We start from the raw sequence: 16,912 nt of genomic DNA on the forward strand, positions 1-16,912 counted from the left end.
GTCCCTGCTTTTATAGATTCATTTCAAATACGAAAATCAATCACACTGCAATCGCCACTTACATCGATAGAGAGCTTTTTTTATTCACCATCATCGATTAAAGAGCTTTTTTTATTCACCATCATCTAGATAAAAATAAGAAGATGAGGTGTGCTACTTCCGGTTAAAATTAGTGGAATACAAAAGACATACTTGTTTTCGAGAAATATGTTTATTCGAATAAGGAGATGTGATATGATTGCCAATGAAACAACTATCCACCAAAGTTCAAATGGAGTGGATGTAAGCAATACTGCAATAATAGGCAACTGTATGGCCTTTAACAACGAGAAAAACCATTACCGTTTACGATACCCCAACATAAAAAGTGTAAAACAATGAAAAGAAAAAACTAACGGCCGAATTAAAAAAAATCAATTTACGAAAAACGAATATGACAGACATGAAGTAACGACAACCACTAAACCACAGGCTTCTGACTTTGGACAGGCACATGCAGAATGTGGCGGGGTTAAACTAGTTGGTTGGCGCAAAGCCATCACCCTAACCTAGGACAGTGGTTTAACACAAGAAGAAACTATAAAAATCAGTTGAAAAGGGCTTAACTCATCAGACAGATACATTGCAGAAACCCATCTAACAAAAACACAGACCGGACCAGGCAGGATATTTATACATCCCCTCAACAAAAAGACACTATATACATATCTTAGAATATTTGCAGTTGCTGACAGTAAGTTCAAAACCAATAACAGCTAATAAAAAATCATGCATCTAAGACAAAAACATCAACAGTACGCATCCAACATCCAATGAATTTAGTGTAAAGAAGTCATTAACAGTCAGAGAAAAACATGACCTTGTACAATGCCAAGATACAGGTATCAACAGATTGTAGAGCCATGCATATGCATATGTATATAACAATAATATTTAGTCTGATTTTAAATTACTGATAACAAAATCAATATGTTTACCAATAAAAACAATATTCAAAGGTCTAATAACAGTGTTGAATAGATAACCGCTTAGAATAAGTTTATTTTAAGGATCGATAATTTTACCTAGATTGTATCTTAATTTGGGGCTCGTTAAATCACATCTCCATTAAAATAAGGATGTGCTATCCCGTTTGAAATAAGTTTTATACAGGTACAACCAAACTTCAGACCAAATCTTTGTATTTATGGAAGGATTAAGTAAAGGTTTTAAGTCATTTCTGGTAACGAAATCACTGACTTAATAACTTACCAGTGATACACAGAATACGTTCATTGAAATCCAAAACGTCCCTACAGACACGGACATAGCGAACGAACCGTGATATATAAACACCGTAAGATGCATATGGTACTAAAGGAACATCGACGTCCACAAAATGAAAAATTAACAATAGGGAACGAAAAATCGTCCCTTTTGTCGTATTTTTTTGGTTAAGATTTTCCCGTGTAAAACTGAAATATCTAAATCTAGGAAAGGACAATTATTATCGTTTATATTGGATTTATTTAAAGTAAGTTTCTTTGGGTAAATTTCGGCAGTGTATTTAGAAAATTCCTGATTATTTAACGAAAAAATATCATCAATAGAAGAACACTTACTACTTATTAATTTGAATTTTTATGCGAGCCTAGTTTGATGCAACAATTACTTACAGTACTTTTATACCAGCATGCTCGAACATTTTAGAAGTGGCTTTTTCATCTTTTCTCGATAAATCTGCTGTTTTAGATTCATAATAAACCACCTCTTTAATACCAGATTGTACTATCAATTTAGCGCATTCGTTACATGGGAAAAGGATAACAAACAGTCGACAATTTTGTATATCCGCTTGTATTTTGTTAGTAATGGCGTTGAGCTCAGCATGACAAACTAAAAGAAAAAAGAAGAAAAAACAAACTGCTAGTAGTCCTTTGTTAATTTATGTATCATTGTCATTTTGCTTAATTTCTTTTGTTACCTATTCTGACTTCGGACTCGGACTTCTTTCAAACTGAGTTTTACTGTGCGTATTGCCGTGTGTGTGTTTATTCTACATTGGCTAGAGGTATAGGGTAGGGTTGAGATCTCACAAACATGTTTAAGCCCGCCGCATTTTCGTGCCAGTCCCATGTCAGGAGCCTCTGGTCTTTGTTAGTCTTGTATGTTTTTAATATTAGTTCATTTATATGTTTTGGAGTTTAGTGTGACGTCCATTTTCATTGAACTAGTACACATTTTTGTTTAGGGGCCAGCTGAAGCCCGCCTCCGGTTGCGGGATTTTCTCGCTGTGTTGAAGACCCGTTGGTGACCTTGGGCTGTATTCTGCTCTTTGGTCGGGTTGTTGTCTCTTTGACACATTCTCCATTTCCATTCTCAATTTTATTTAGACTAAGTTTGAAAATATTATAGCCTTTTTTCTTTCGTTTAAATTTGTTTTTATCTATGAAAATAAATATCAAAATAAGGGTATATTTTATGTGTGTCGCTCCCATTGAACAGTAAATTCATATATTCTATTGTCTAAGTTGGAAGCTAGCAACAATTATTGTCATTCTGATTTACCGTATACATTGTATATAACTTCTTTTGAGCCAAAATTATTCTTGCTGTTTTTATCATTTCCCTGCGTTTTGTTCGGATAATTTCTCTAGTACAAATCCTGTCTTTATTTAACATCGCTGTTCTTTGTTTTGTCATTTTGTTTTTATGAAAGATCCCTGCTTCTATCCAATAAAGAAAGCTTTTTGCATGTTGATAGAAGTATACGGTTCTATGTAAAGCCTCTATATTTTGCTTCCGAATTTTTATTTTTATATATTTTTTTTCAATCTAGCTATTTTATTAAAGTAATGCAAGTATTTCTAAAAACAGCATTTCTATTCTTGAGTAACCAAATTAAGAAAAGCTAACTTGAGCGATATGTTTTCAGGTTCAGAGCCAATCAAGATTATAAATTGATTGATTTAGAAATTTTTAAGTTGGTTAAGATGAAATGATTTCTAATTTGAATTTTTTTCAAAAAGAAAAATTTGTTGTTGAAAAATCTTTAACTAATCAATACACAATCAAGTGGTGATAATAGGTGAAAAAACTTATTTAGATGGTAATATGACATTCTAACATTTTTGAAAAATGTAAAACTGATATCATTACTGACGGAATATAGCCCACATGCTCATTGAAAATGTCCAGGAAGATGTACCTCCCTATCAAATGAGTAGAACTAACGCATTTGTTTTTGTATCATTTAGTGGGTTTTCATGTCTCGAATATTATTTTGAATAATATATAGAAATGCAAAATGCCGATTTAATTCATTCCAAAATGGTGAGTCAAAAATTGGAACATCAAGTTTTCAATTTCTGAAAAAAAAATCCCCCCTTTCTTTCACAGAGATGAGAATCTTTTCATGATTTTATAAATAAGATTATCTCATTTCTCTATAGAACGTATGCATACCATAAAGATGTTTATCATCCTCAGCGGTGTCACCCTTAGTCCAGGGAAACTCTGTATCCGAACGACCATCAGGCATGCCATTGTAGCCCATTCCGACTATTCTTTTGTCCTGATTTACAATACATGCTCCAACCTAAATAGAATGCATTCTAAATAATGTTGTCAGCCTATTCTATTTAACCGGTAAACTCGTTTTTATGGGAATTTAGCGAACATCAAGGATTACGGATTAACTTTTTCACGGAAAACAGTTGTTTAACGATGTTTCAAATCCTGCAATTCCATTGAGAATATACAAAATCAGATAGAAAAAAAATTAAAAACAAATGAACGAGACCTATTTCGTTGAAAATGTAGGCGTCTCATGCTAGCCCGTCATGCAAATCCACACTCATGCAAGATAACACTATTAAGAATGAAACACAATGTACATATCAGAGGATCTTTCTTGTAGCTAGATGTCTTAGATAATGAAAACATATCTCTTTTGTGTTAAGACACAGACACAGACTCAACGCAAATGTACCAGTCAACCAATTCGTAATAATGACCCGAGAGGCTGTATAACATAATCATACATGCGCGTAACGTATCAATTGAGATATGTAAATGCCATTCGATGGGGCAGTGCATATGTTACTACTGAGAAATAATAAGTTGAGAAAGAGAAAGATGAGGTCGTTATGCTTGTCATTACTCCTAGTAGTTTTAAGTCTTCCATCTGTATCAATTCGTGAGAAAGATCAAAATATGAAGCACATTTTCCAGTTTCTGTACTATCCTATACGTCAAGTTTACTAGGATATATTAGATGCAAACACTCACTGAAATTAAGGAATACAATGTTTGTATTTGAAGATTATCTATCGTTAATTTGGGATATGACGGTTGCAAATGCTGTTTTACTGGCGACGCGTAGAAGTAGCGGAGTCAGCAAAACTGATATTTGCGACCGTCAAATACAAACTTGACGTTGGCCACTCTGCAAATACAGTATTGTTATTCCTATTCTTACAAAGTATAAAAAAAAATAATTCCAAGGCAAATTTAAAAAAAGTCCATAAAAACTGACAAAATCATCGCTATCAATTAACGTTATAAGTGAAAATGTAATACTTTTAAAATGTTCAAAATTAAACTTATTAAATATCCCGATAACGTCGTCTGTTTTTACGAGTTTATCAATAACAAGTAAAGGTCTATTTGTTTAAAGTCTAAAGACTAACGGGAATAATGAATATATTTCTGATGTTAATTGTGGATTCCATTGTTTAAATTTTCAGGAATAAATTTGAATATTTGAGCTCTTGTTGTATTCTAAAAACGACAACCAGATGTTTTTTCTTCCTATAAATAATAAAGCGATGTTTAGCCAAAAAATGCATTCACAAAGAGACACTAGATAAAATTACAGAGTCTAGAAAACTGAAATTATTACAACAGACCTCTTATTATCGTACATTGTAAATAGCTTTTCCAATATGAGCAGAAAAAAAAGATTTGATGTAAATGTAAATGATTGACTGGTACCCTACTAATTAATTTCAAGATTACAAACCGTTTGAAAAGGTGATCATTTTGTCTTCGAAGGACAAGCTGCGATTGAGTATTCCAAGCTCTTAATCTCCTTTAGAATATGACACTTTTGATGATAATCATCTATACATTATCGGAAGTATAGATAATAAATAAACTGACTAAATGTCCGATTTCAGCGCGATTTGTCATTTAGGTGTAATTAAGGAATATGTTGCGTGGCCTTACACTAAGGATTCATTGTCATTTTGCTTACTAGTTTCTTCTGTTACCTATTCTAACATCGGACTCGTACTTCTTTTAAACTGAGTTTTACTGTGCGAATTGCTATGTGTTTGCTTATTCTACATTGGCTAGAGGTATAGGAGAAGGGTTGAGATCTCACAAAACAAGTTTAACCCCTCTGCATTTTTGCGCCTGTCCCAAGTCAGGAACATCTGACCTTTGTTAGTATTGTATGTTTTTTTTTTTTTAAATTTTGGTTCATCTATATGTTTCGGAGTTTAGTGTGACGTTTATTTTCACTGAACTAGTACACATTTTTGTTTGGGGGCCAGCTGAAGCCCGTCTCCGGGTGCGGGATTTTCTCGCTGTGTTGAAGACCCATTGGTGGCCTTGTATTGTTTTCTGCTCTTTGGTCGGATTGTTGTCTCTTTGACACATTCCCCATTTCCATCCTCAATTTTATTTAATGTTTATTTTTTATTTAGATTTTACAGTCAAATTCAGCAAGTGATTTTTTGGAAATGTTTATTCGATTGTTTTTTTTCCAAACGAAAACAAAGTTTGCAGTCCTTACTCTTAATCAAAGTAATATTTTTTCCACCTATGCTTTTCTCTTAAACACACCAGGGTGAATACCATAAAAATTACTAGTATTTATATTTGCACTTTGTATACTTTGCTATTACCTGAGTTTTTGGATCCTCACTTCTTTGCGCTGAAACAAAGCATAGGGCCATGAAATATTCATCCAATTCAAGATATCCGGAACGTTTTGCAGTTTCCATACTGGAATCCACCTTTTTCGGTTTTGCAGTTTCCATACTCATGATACTGGAATCAACCTTTAAATTTTAAATAATTTCAAATCGGGATTTGAATATAAAATATCGTGACAAGTATGAACCATATTATGCAATGAAACATAGAACAGATAGAATCAAAGTCTAAGACTCTTAATGTCACATGTGCCCTTTTTTATTCCGAGGAAAGTTCAACACAATGAACGTTTATTGTCACCATTTGTCAAAAGCGCTTCTAATATGGTTGGAAAACCGATTTCTACGAAATGTCTATGTTCTTTCAAAATTGAAATTAATTTTTCATACATTGATTAACAACCTACCTAATTCGTAAGAGATTGTCAATGGGAAGAATATGATTGCAATTTATACTGGAGACAGTTTCCCTTACGTAAGACATTTGAAATACTTTGACATATTATCATCATTTGTGAAACGCGTTCTCGCATTGGTTCAAAGATTTATCAATCTAAGGCTACAGTTTGACTGTTTTGCTTAGCGCTTGTGTTATATTTTAGAGTCACTTTATGATGTATTCGCCGTCATGATGAATCCTGTTTTAACGCTATTTTCTTATGTTATTTTTCATTAATATAAGTTTGAATTTTTATACGAACTAAATCTTAAATTGTCTTTCATTATGTGTGTATGCGTGCATAATAAAAGTTGTTTTTATTTTATTGGATTTGTATTGTGTTTATTACATACAGGTGCCTAGACAGAATAGCTTTTTTGTGTTAAATAAATTTGATAAATCAAATCTTGCTGCACACGTTCGTTTTCTTTCGTTCCGTTTCCGAAATGAAAAAGTACTATGAATTATTACGTACATTTTGATAGATTATCATCTAAAAATTTACAGGAGTGAGTTTATTTTGTACATAATTTATGTTCCTCTGAATTTATGAATTTCAACATATAGATTTTTAAATTACAAAATGTATTAGATGTTTTCTATAGGGAGCTAAAAGGGTCCTAATCATTCCGGACCAGGCTGCTTATTGCTACATTCGGAACACACTTTGTCGAAGATCAACTGGAAAGATATACTGCATCATTTCACATAATGTTTTGAGATATGACACTGATAAATTTTCAACCACTATCTGTTATCTAACAAATAACATTTTGAAATAGGATAAGACGTTCGCTAACAACAATTAGAAAAAGGTCATTTTATTGTAAGTCTAAATAGTTAAATTGTGAAACATACACTCAATCTGCTGCTTGTGATGGGAAATTGTTGATGAAATTTGGAAAACGCATTATTTTGCAAAATGCTGCATTCCATCAGTGTCAGTTGCGAGGAAAGAGCAAAATATGAAGCACATATTTCCTACTCTCGTTAGTATCTTAAATCTCAAGTTCACCGGTAAATATGAGATGTAAGCACTCATTGACATATGTATTATTGAGTGACAGAACACGATTAATATACCTGAAAGTAAAATTAAAGAATTTTGCAAGATGTTTTTTACTTTTTGGCTTTTAGAAATGTCTTTATGCATTCGGCTTCATATGAGTACAACAACAAATCAGCCAATAGAGATGCGCTAGTAGAATCCTTTTGAACAGTGAATGTATTCTGAAATACAAATCCACCAAATTTAACAAATATTTGGTCGATCAAAAAGTTTAGCACTATGATTATATCATCTTCGGTCTATTTCTTTTAAGGAATCAGTATTACACTTCTCAAAGTAAGATTTTAAATTATCTAAAACAGGGAATTTGTTTCTTAAGACGCTCCTTAGAGTTTTCAGAATCCACATTTGGTAAATGCCAACTGGACTATAGTGTTCAACTAGCTTTTGTGCGGTAGACGAACCCGGGTTTGAAAGGATTAAACAGTCTTATAAAAATAATGTTTACAAATATGCATCTCGGTTATATTTTGACACTATAAACCAGTTTATTTTAATTGGAGTGAGGTGCAATGATTGCTATATAAAACATTTAAAAAGCGTTTAATACCTATCGATGCTTTCATCAACACGATATCTTGCTAAAAGACAGATATCACATTATGTTAAACCTATTTCAGTTTTCTAAGGAATACGATTTTGCAAAATTCGTCATGAGGTATGAGATTTGAAAATCGAAGAACTAGAAACTGTACCTATCTAAACTTTGTTTCATTATAAATAAATATAATAGACTAGTCTAGTATCTACATTGACGCATAACAAAATGTATGACGTTGCGCACGGTATCGGTGCTTCTTTGAAAAAATGCGTTATATAGCGGGTTAATCCAATTCACGCTCTTTTCCTATACAATATATATCCATTATCAGTATATCATTCGAAACGAAATAAACCACACAAATCAATAAAATAGATGAACTTGTGCTATTTATATCATGTAAAGAAAAACTTTGCTCATTTCGACGGCTATAACGTCATTTTAAGGATGTCCCGCTGTTACAATTTTGTTTTGTTTGTGTCTTTGAAATCACAATGCGGACTAGTTAGTAAGTTAAATGAGATAACATTTTACAACAGTATTGTATACAATTGATGAAAAATAGCGTCATAAACGTTTTTAACTGTGAGTGAAAGAAGATTGTCAGGAGCGTTGAGCTTAGGAAGAGAAAAAATGTCCCATTCAGCTGCTCAGCTCCTATGAAAACTTTCGGCCTCCACTATTACAAGATATAACAGATGAAAGTGGCTTTTAATATTATCAGAAAATTTATACATGTCCTAAAGAAGCTTTATGAAGTCATCACTATATAACTGCAGTCTTACTTTCAAAACATCGTCAGTTTTCCCGTGTCCAATAAAATGTCCCGATGGATAAAATGACGCATAGAGTAACCCAGAGGCTGTTTATTAAACGAAATTTTATTTGATCCCCAATTTTGAACACTCTTTAACCGATATGAACGGAAAATACATTTCATTTCTTCTAAAATGATGTGATATATATTTTTGTTTGAGCTGCAGGTATAAAATACGAAACGAACTTAGATGTCCAATAACATGTCCCCATAACTGTAATTTGACGTTCACGTCATGATAACGCTTAATTTTTTGCATATTTGGCATACAATTAATCTTATGAAATGATCTGATCTATATTAAATAAAGTTTTTGTTTGAATATGCATCAAAGTAGATCTGCATTGTATAAATAATTCAAATATGACGAAATATTTAACTCGGATGCTTGACAAAGACCAGGCTCCGAGGCCAAAAATGTGAGACAAGTTCACATACGATCACAGTCTCACTTTTAGAAAAAGAACATACAGTAAAAATGAAAATGCATCCAAAAATGGGCTCACCTTATTGTTTTCCCTTAGCCAGATTATAAACGACTCAAACCCAAGCTTTACACACTGACCTTAATTCCTAGCGTTGCAATTAAAGAATCGGAACTATATATGTGAATCGATTTTTCTAGCCAGTTTGCAGAGCCGGGATTTTGTTTTCGTACTTGTATTCTTAGCTCCATGTAGTAGTATAAATATAGAAATGTTTACTGTGAGTAGAACAATCTCTTATCATCTACCTAGCAACATATGTATGAAAAGGAAGGTCACAGTGTTACTTCTGGAAGTAATGTGTGGAATAATGGAGTTTGTTGTCTCGAATCTCCAACAGAATTTACTGCTACATAGGCATTCGATGGACGAGTATTAAAATGTTAATTGAAACTTGTCTTTTACATTAATTTGAGTGTTAGGGTAATAGTTGTCCGATAAATATGATGGATTGCACGCAACTATGTATGTAGCAGGTCCAGTGTAATAATTTAAAGACACTCCCAAGTACATTTTAACCTAGTTTAAGCTCCCTTTAGAACAAAGTCACCATGCACTCTACCCCATATCTTCCAAAAAAAAAACCTATCCATATTTCTTGAAAGCGTATATTTTGTGGGAAGTACATCATTGTTTGCATGCATAACCAATTTATAGAAATACCAAAGAAAGAATATTAAATGCAATAAATATACTGCATTGAACACGCTGTATGTGTAACAAATTGACACCATAGTTCCTTTTTTACCACTAAATCAACTACAAAATGTCTGCTGTGTGTATCGGCGGTTCTCTCTGAGCACTTCGGCTTCCTTCAACAATAAAAATTGACCGCCACGAAATAGCCAATCGTGCTGAATTTGGCGTTAAACACAAATAAATCAATCAACCAATCTGCTGTGTGGAAAAGTTCATTTTTGTGTATAGTAGATTTATTTTTTCTCTTCGCAAAACGTCACAAAAATGGCTGGAATATTGCTTTTTATACTTGTTAAAAAATCAAAAACACTCAAAACCGAAACCCGAAACCCGTAACTTGATAACCCGTTTGAAAACGGTCTAAAAATGTCAAAGAAAATTTAGTGTTAACCAATACCCAGTTATATTTTAAAATTGGAAGCGCTAAAAAACCCAATTCATAGTATAAAACGTACATGAAATGCATTCCTGGTCCATAGTACTTCTTTCAGAAAACATTGATCCATGAATATTTACGAAAGCAGCTACTTAAATAATACATATCTTGTCACAAAAAATTTAGTATATTTTTTTAAAATCGGTTTCACTCTGCTGTTGGTCAAATATCAGTTGATGTAGATTTACTTGGGTCTCTATAAAAAGGGGTAGAGTTTTTCATACTTTGCCAAAATGCTATAATTTCAAAAACATAGTAAAAAGTATGGATCGCCGACCTTTTTTAGAGCTTTTAAAAGTTTGTGAAAAATGTTCAGATTTTGTAAGGATTATACACGGGAAATGTAAATTTATGCGAATATAAAGAAAACTTGAAGATAGAGTTTTAAATAATATATATATATGAGAAGACAGCTCTTTTAATGTGCTCTCCGAAAGCAAAAAAAAAACAAAACAAAACGGAATTCCCATATTCGTTTTCTTACTTCATCACAAAATAGGTAAATGTTTTGTAAATTCCTTTATAAAATAAATTATAAACATTCTGGATTATTTACCTGATAAAACAACCATGATTTAAAAATTTCAATCAATGAAACCTTTTTTTTAAATGAAAAAGATGTAACCATAAGATAAGCTCATTATTTATTCTTTTTTAATGAAAATTTCACAAATTAATTTCATTTATTCATCATTCAATCTTGCTAACAATAATGGTAAAAATTTTAAATCGATTATTTGTAGTTTTCTACCATAAGAAATTAATAATTTAAACCCCGTTCTACCTTCAAATATTGAAAATCAACAATGGCAGCACAAGTATACGTATTTCTATTTCATACGTGATGCATATTCCATAAAGTTTTTCCTAAGGGATTTATAAAAAAATATTGCCAATTTTAAACAATTTCCACAAAATTGTTATTGATGTCAAAATCGTGAACTAATACGCATATGATGATGATTCATCGAGTTAAACCGATAATATATGAAATATGAATTATAACACTAGTACAGTCATGTATAAGCGACATTTATTTTTAGAAAAAAATGAATACAACGGACCTCTTATGAATAAAGTGGAGATAAAATGAGATTATGAAAAGAAAAATATCAGGCTATCGTCTATCAACATCTTTCAAATAATCAAATTAAGAAGCATTTGAATATTAGCTAAATTTTAAAAAGACAAATTGTGGGAGAGAAAATACCAACATCAACAACGTGACAAAAAGAAACTAATAAGAGAAGGGAAGAAACAGAAACAAGAAACAAAGTATTAACAATTTTACTAGCCAAGTTTGAAGAAGTTTTGTGGCACAAAGAACATTACTTAATTTTTCGAAAAAGAAGAAACTGATAATACAGATATATATGCACATAATATTTTGGAAGCACACTCTTCATAAGAGAAAATCGGTAGTGTCAGTTTTTCCCTGCATTTGTTTCGCTTATTGTATCAAAATCAGTTTTGAAGTTTCAAAACATTCTAGATTTTGAAAATGAAAGACGCTTAATAATATACAAAAAAGATGTTAAATCTTCTCAAATACAAATGATTCAAAACGTCAAATTGTTATTCAGTGCTAAACATTGCTGTTAGGAGCAATTTTTCATGAGTGTTTAAAATATTTGTTTAATTTATTAATGCCAACCCCAACATAGAAAAATGAAAATACATAATGAATCGAAGCGACTACGAAAATCTCTGCAAAATAAAGACTTCTTAAAAGAATGTAAATTCTATGGTTACTTTAAGTGGCATTTTCACATAAGTAAAACGCTTGTATGCTTGAAACGTTCTTTGAAACAACGTCAGCATCCTTGTTTTATTGGGACGTCGTGTAACGCTCAGTGGTACCAATACCGTACGCAACGTCTGGCATACAATTAGAAAACTGTTGAACTGCACTTCCTATTGTAAAGATGCAATGTACAACGTTTTTGATTATCATAGTCGAATTAGAGGAATGGCTATCATAAACATAATGTCAAATAAAGCGAGTTTTTTTCAAAACACAAATTACTGGCTGTGTACGTGGCCGATTCTCCGTATATGTATGCAACTAGACCAAAGACATTCAGGAAAGGATATTTTACATAATAGAATGATGTACAGCAAAGATAAACACTCAATTGTAGCCACTAGATCAGTTCAAATGTACCTTATTCATATATAAAAATTTCACGGAAATACATTGAGAAGTACCAGTCCTACATCTGTGACTTTCCTTAACGTAAACGCCACAAACATTTAAGATGAGAAAATTAAGCATACATTCATTTAAGATATTATACCATATTTCGAGGTGACAATTACATTCCTATATTTGTGTAAAAAAGCCGTTACTATCCCTCATGTTTTTAAATGCTTTTTTAAGGAGATATTCTAAAAATGTGCAATAAAAACAACTAACATGCACTGTTACATATATTCAGAAAAAGCAAAAATAAATATTTTTATTGTGATTGAGTTGCTGCCTCCTTGAGGTGCGTATACCCCAGATCTCTTTTATATTTCAGATATATTCATGGTGTAATACGAGTAGAATTAATTATTGATTTACTCTGTACAATAACAACTTTTTAACATTTCTACACAGGCCTGGATCCTCCCATTTTGAAAAAAAATGGGGATTTCGAACACCCGGAAACGTTCGCATAATTAAAACAAAATCGGAAAACAAGGGGGAGTTCCAACCCCCGGACCACCCCCTGGATCCACCAATGCTTCCTCACTCGATGATAATGTTTTGCAGTTTAGAGAAAAAACTCAAACTAATATCATGAATTAGAGCGTCTGTACTATATTTATAGTTTTTTTTTTATGGCATAGCGATATATTAAAAAAAATAAATGAGTCATATATTAGGATATTCTGATTATTTTACTTAGAATCAGAATCAGATTCTGAGTCAATACAAAAAACCTTTAAAATTTTTGGCACTTGCTTCCTTCTGAATCGGTCATATGCAACTGGTCTCCCGGAAATCGCCTTTTGATGGTAATCTTGTGGCTAAGAACATAATTTTATTCGTGTTATTCGATTTTGTCTTTGTTGTTTGATGTTTCTTCATTCACTATGTCACATACAATTGATAGTATAGTACTGTTGTTGTGGGAGATATTTTCTCCATTGGATTTGCCGCCGCATAACGAGTGGTTGTACTTGCGAGGCTGATGACCAGGACTGCCAAACGCAGTTGCGGCAGTAGACGGTACATCTCATGCAATTTGTCGCCATCAAAATGGGCCACAGAAACAGTTTTATTCCGTACACAGACAAATGCACTGTATTCACATCCAGGTTTTGATTGACAACCAAAACTATATACGACTTGTACGTAGCGGTTACCTAGATCCACCAAAATGATGCACAACAAATTCAACTCAATGCCAGAAATAGGACACGGACTTCAACTTGATTTCATAGAGAACCTTTTAATATTAGCGGATAGAATATATGCTAACCGTTATCCAATAATGACGAGTTAATGTCGAATAGCAGACTTAAATGTTATAAAGTAATTGGTACAATGTGGCGTCATCCGCGCTGGAAAATTAATCAGATTGTTAAACTTTGCGCTAGTTTGATAGAAAGAGGGCACAATTTAATTGACTGAAAATTATAAAATCTTTGCTCTATCATGCTTCATTTGACTTTACATAATGCATTATGTTAACGATAGAAAAAATCAATACGTTTTTTTGAGACGAACCCTTTAAAATGTTTATCGTCTCTCGACTCTCGTTTGTTGTTTGTCAAAAGTAATCATTTATCTAACACGTCTATTGAACAATTTGGAATTACATACATTTATAAATTTGACGTGTTATGTATACCCACAATCACGGATTACTTTCTAGTACATATATGTACAATAGGGAGACGACCTATTGTTTTAAAACGCTTGAAAATAGTAAAATATTTAAATGGATAATCATTTATGTAAACATTATTTTCCATTTTTTGTTTAGCCTAAACAGACATGTTATAGAAGAGGGACGAAAGATACCAGAGGGACAATCAAACTCATGGATCGAAAACAAAATGACAACGCTATGGCCAAAAATAAAAAGACAAACAGACAAATAATAGTACAGATGACACAACATAGAAAAATAAAGACTAAGCAACACGAACCCCACCAAAAACTCGGGGTGATCTCAGGTGCTCCGGAAGGGTAAGCAGATCCTGCTCCACATGAGGCACCCGATAGATAATGCATATTTTAAGGTTTTTCTTGTCGTATAACACACCGAGGAGTGTCAGGATTGATCAAATAAAAGACCGAACGTCAAAAAATTTAATTTTTGGCAAAGATTTTCAGCAATTGTATCCTATTTTACCGATCACATTGAAGAGGTCTATTCTTTTCTTAAGGGTTTATGTATAAATACGCCATATGGCTCATTTTTATGTAAAATGTTGCAATCGTAATATATCTCAAGCAGATAATATTCTTGTATTGAAGTTCCCGTGATTTTCCGCAGGCGGGTGTAATTGAAAAAATGTCGTGGAAAATAGGCAACTTTCGAGAAGAAGTATCATGCTAAGGATTGAGTGGAACATTTTGAAAGTTGGTGTATGGAAAGGAATTTTCTATGAACATAGTCTTTCCAATTTTTGTTTTAATTATTAATATGCACCAAAGATTTACATTTTCTACAACATCAATGAAATACACGGCTGAAGTTATTTTCTCGTTGAAGGTTAAGACAATAGACATAAGTATAATAAGACATAAAAGGCCGAGGAATGACAAAACCAGATACAATTCAAATTTAAAGAGAAACAACAACCACTGTTTACAGGCTCCTTGCTTGAGACAGGCAGACCATACCATAAAACGATGATTTTAACCTAGACTCCTTTATTTTTTAGGTCCGTTTTTGGTCCATTAGCTCATCAAATGTTGCTGTTCTTATACATCATTGACTTTCAGTTATTCGACTTTGAGCGTTCCTGATGAAAGTTAATCATTAAAAGCGTTTCGGACGCATGACATTTATAAAGTGTTTTATTTTTAATTTTTTTGTTGCAATTTTTCTAATGTTTAAGCCTTTTCTTCATAAATTGACTGAATTAAAAGCCAACAGCCGATTTGAAATGTTATTCCAGGGATAAATATGAAAGCAAAATATCTTCATAATAAACTGGTGCCACAAAGATATGTCTCGCCTTTATTTGATTTTGATAGTTTAATGCAAATGTTGAAAATAAAATGGGAATACTTTAATATGTCAACTATGCGAAAGTTTCAAAGTCAGTGAATGATGACTGAAGGTGCGATCTCTATGGAAATAAGATGTGCCAATGCTAATTAAAAAGCCTTACAAAATTTTATTGACTTGCCATTAATGGTTTCTAAATTTCATTCATATGCAGATACTTGGTGTGTTTCTTTTAACATATTTTATTGTTTGTTTTTTTATAGGAAAATATAATTCAGTTTTCATTATCCCCGCGCTCAATATAGCGGCGGAGATGATCAATAATGCTTTGCTGTTCGTTGCTCGTCGTCTTCTCCCATGAATTTGCCCTTAAGAAATTTTCTGTTCTTAATATAAAAAATAAGACGATGGGGTATGATTGCCAATGAGACATGTTATCAATCTACCAAAGACCATATGACAAAGATACAAGTAACTATACCGTTTTCAAAAATTAGCAAAAAACAAAACCTATAAAGTGTGGTCTGGCCACGCATTGCTTTCGCGTTAAAATAATGCGTCGAATTATCTTTCACGCTCAACCTTGTTTAAAAATCAACAAAATCACACTTTAAAAAATAATTTGAAGTTTTTCAAGATGAACAGAAATTCCATTTTACTGTACTTTCTGACATAACACAGATTAAGTTCATATATATCATGATTTATTTGAATGTGAAAATGTGTTTTTATCAATAAATTGCAAAGGGTTATGGGTCTCCTTTTGTATTTTCTTAACATGCACTGCATTGTTTTCCTTAGTGCACCGTATTATTGAGGAATAATACTCATTTTGACAGACATATTTCTTTTTCGGATTTTCTCCGTCTTTTGCTAATTCAACGGAGTTTTTTCACAGATTTTGAAATTGAATAGTATTTAATTACGCTCAGGGTCGGATACCAGATCTTACAAGATCCGATCGCGTGATCACCGTTATTTATTCTTTCACGATCATTTTTCTCGATTAACCAAAATGACAGCCGTGCAATAGCTTAATAAATTAACTGATAGGTTGAGAATGTAATATACTGACAAATGAATAAATTAATTACGGAAAAGGCAAATTCTCCCCTGTTTACATTTGTGTGATAAAAATGTGAATAAACAGTCAAGCATTCTACTGAGCAGTCATTCTCAAAACCAATGAAAACACCCGACACATCAATTACGCCTAATTTGCGTACTAACAGATCCATAAACAGAGCACCCATTACCACAACGTTTACGGAATACCACGTTAAATGTTAACGGAAATACCTGTTAATGTAAGTTAAGGGTCTCTCTGGTAT

At 32.5% G+C, this 16,912-nt stretch overlaps 2 protein-coding genes across 3 annotated transcripts in view; both read right to left on the bottom strand.

The window, feature by feature from the left end:
• LOC127716547 (deoxycytidylate deaminase-like) overlaps nucleotides 1-16,912 on the bottom strand; it is an 83,257-nt gene that overhangs the window by 56,905 nt on the left and 9,440 nt on the right. The window lies entirely within an intron of this gene.
• LOC127716550 (deoxycytidylate deaminase-like) overlaps nucleotides 1-16,912 on the bottom strand; it is a 31,043-nt gene that overhangs the window by 378 nt on the left and 13,753 nt on the right. For both annotated transcript variants that reach the window (XM_052222776.1, XM_052222775.1), the window contains exons 2-4: nucleotides 5,892-6,047; nucleotides 3,445-3,577; nucleotides 1,656-1,875 (exon numbers count right to left, since the gene is read on the bottom strand). In XM_052222776.1, coding sequence (XP_052078736.1) covers nucleotides 1,656-1,875; nucleotides 3,445-3,577; nucleotides 5,892-6,032 — 494 coding nt within the window. In that variant the 5' untranslated portion in view covers nucleotides 6,033-6,047. The remainder of the gene's footprint in view (nucleotides 1-1,655; nucleotides 1,876-3,444; nucleotides 3,578-5,891; nucleotides 6,048-16,912) is intronic.

Source organism: Mytilus californianus, unplaced genomic scaffold, assembly GCF_021869535.1.
Source record: "Mytilus californianus isolate M0D057914Y unplaced genomic scaffold, xbMytCali1.0.p SCAF_9, whole genome shotgun sequence".
Classification (NCBI taxonomy): Eukaryota; Metazoa; Mollusca; class Bivalvia; order Mytilida; family Mytilidae; genus Mytilus; species Mytilus californianus.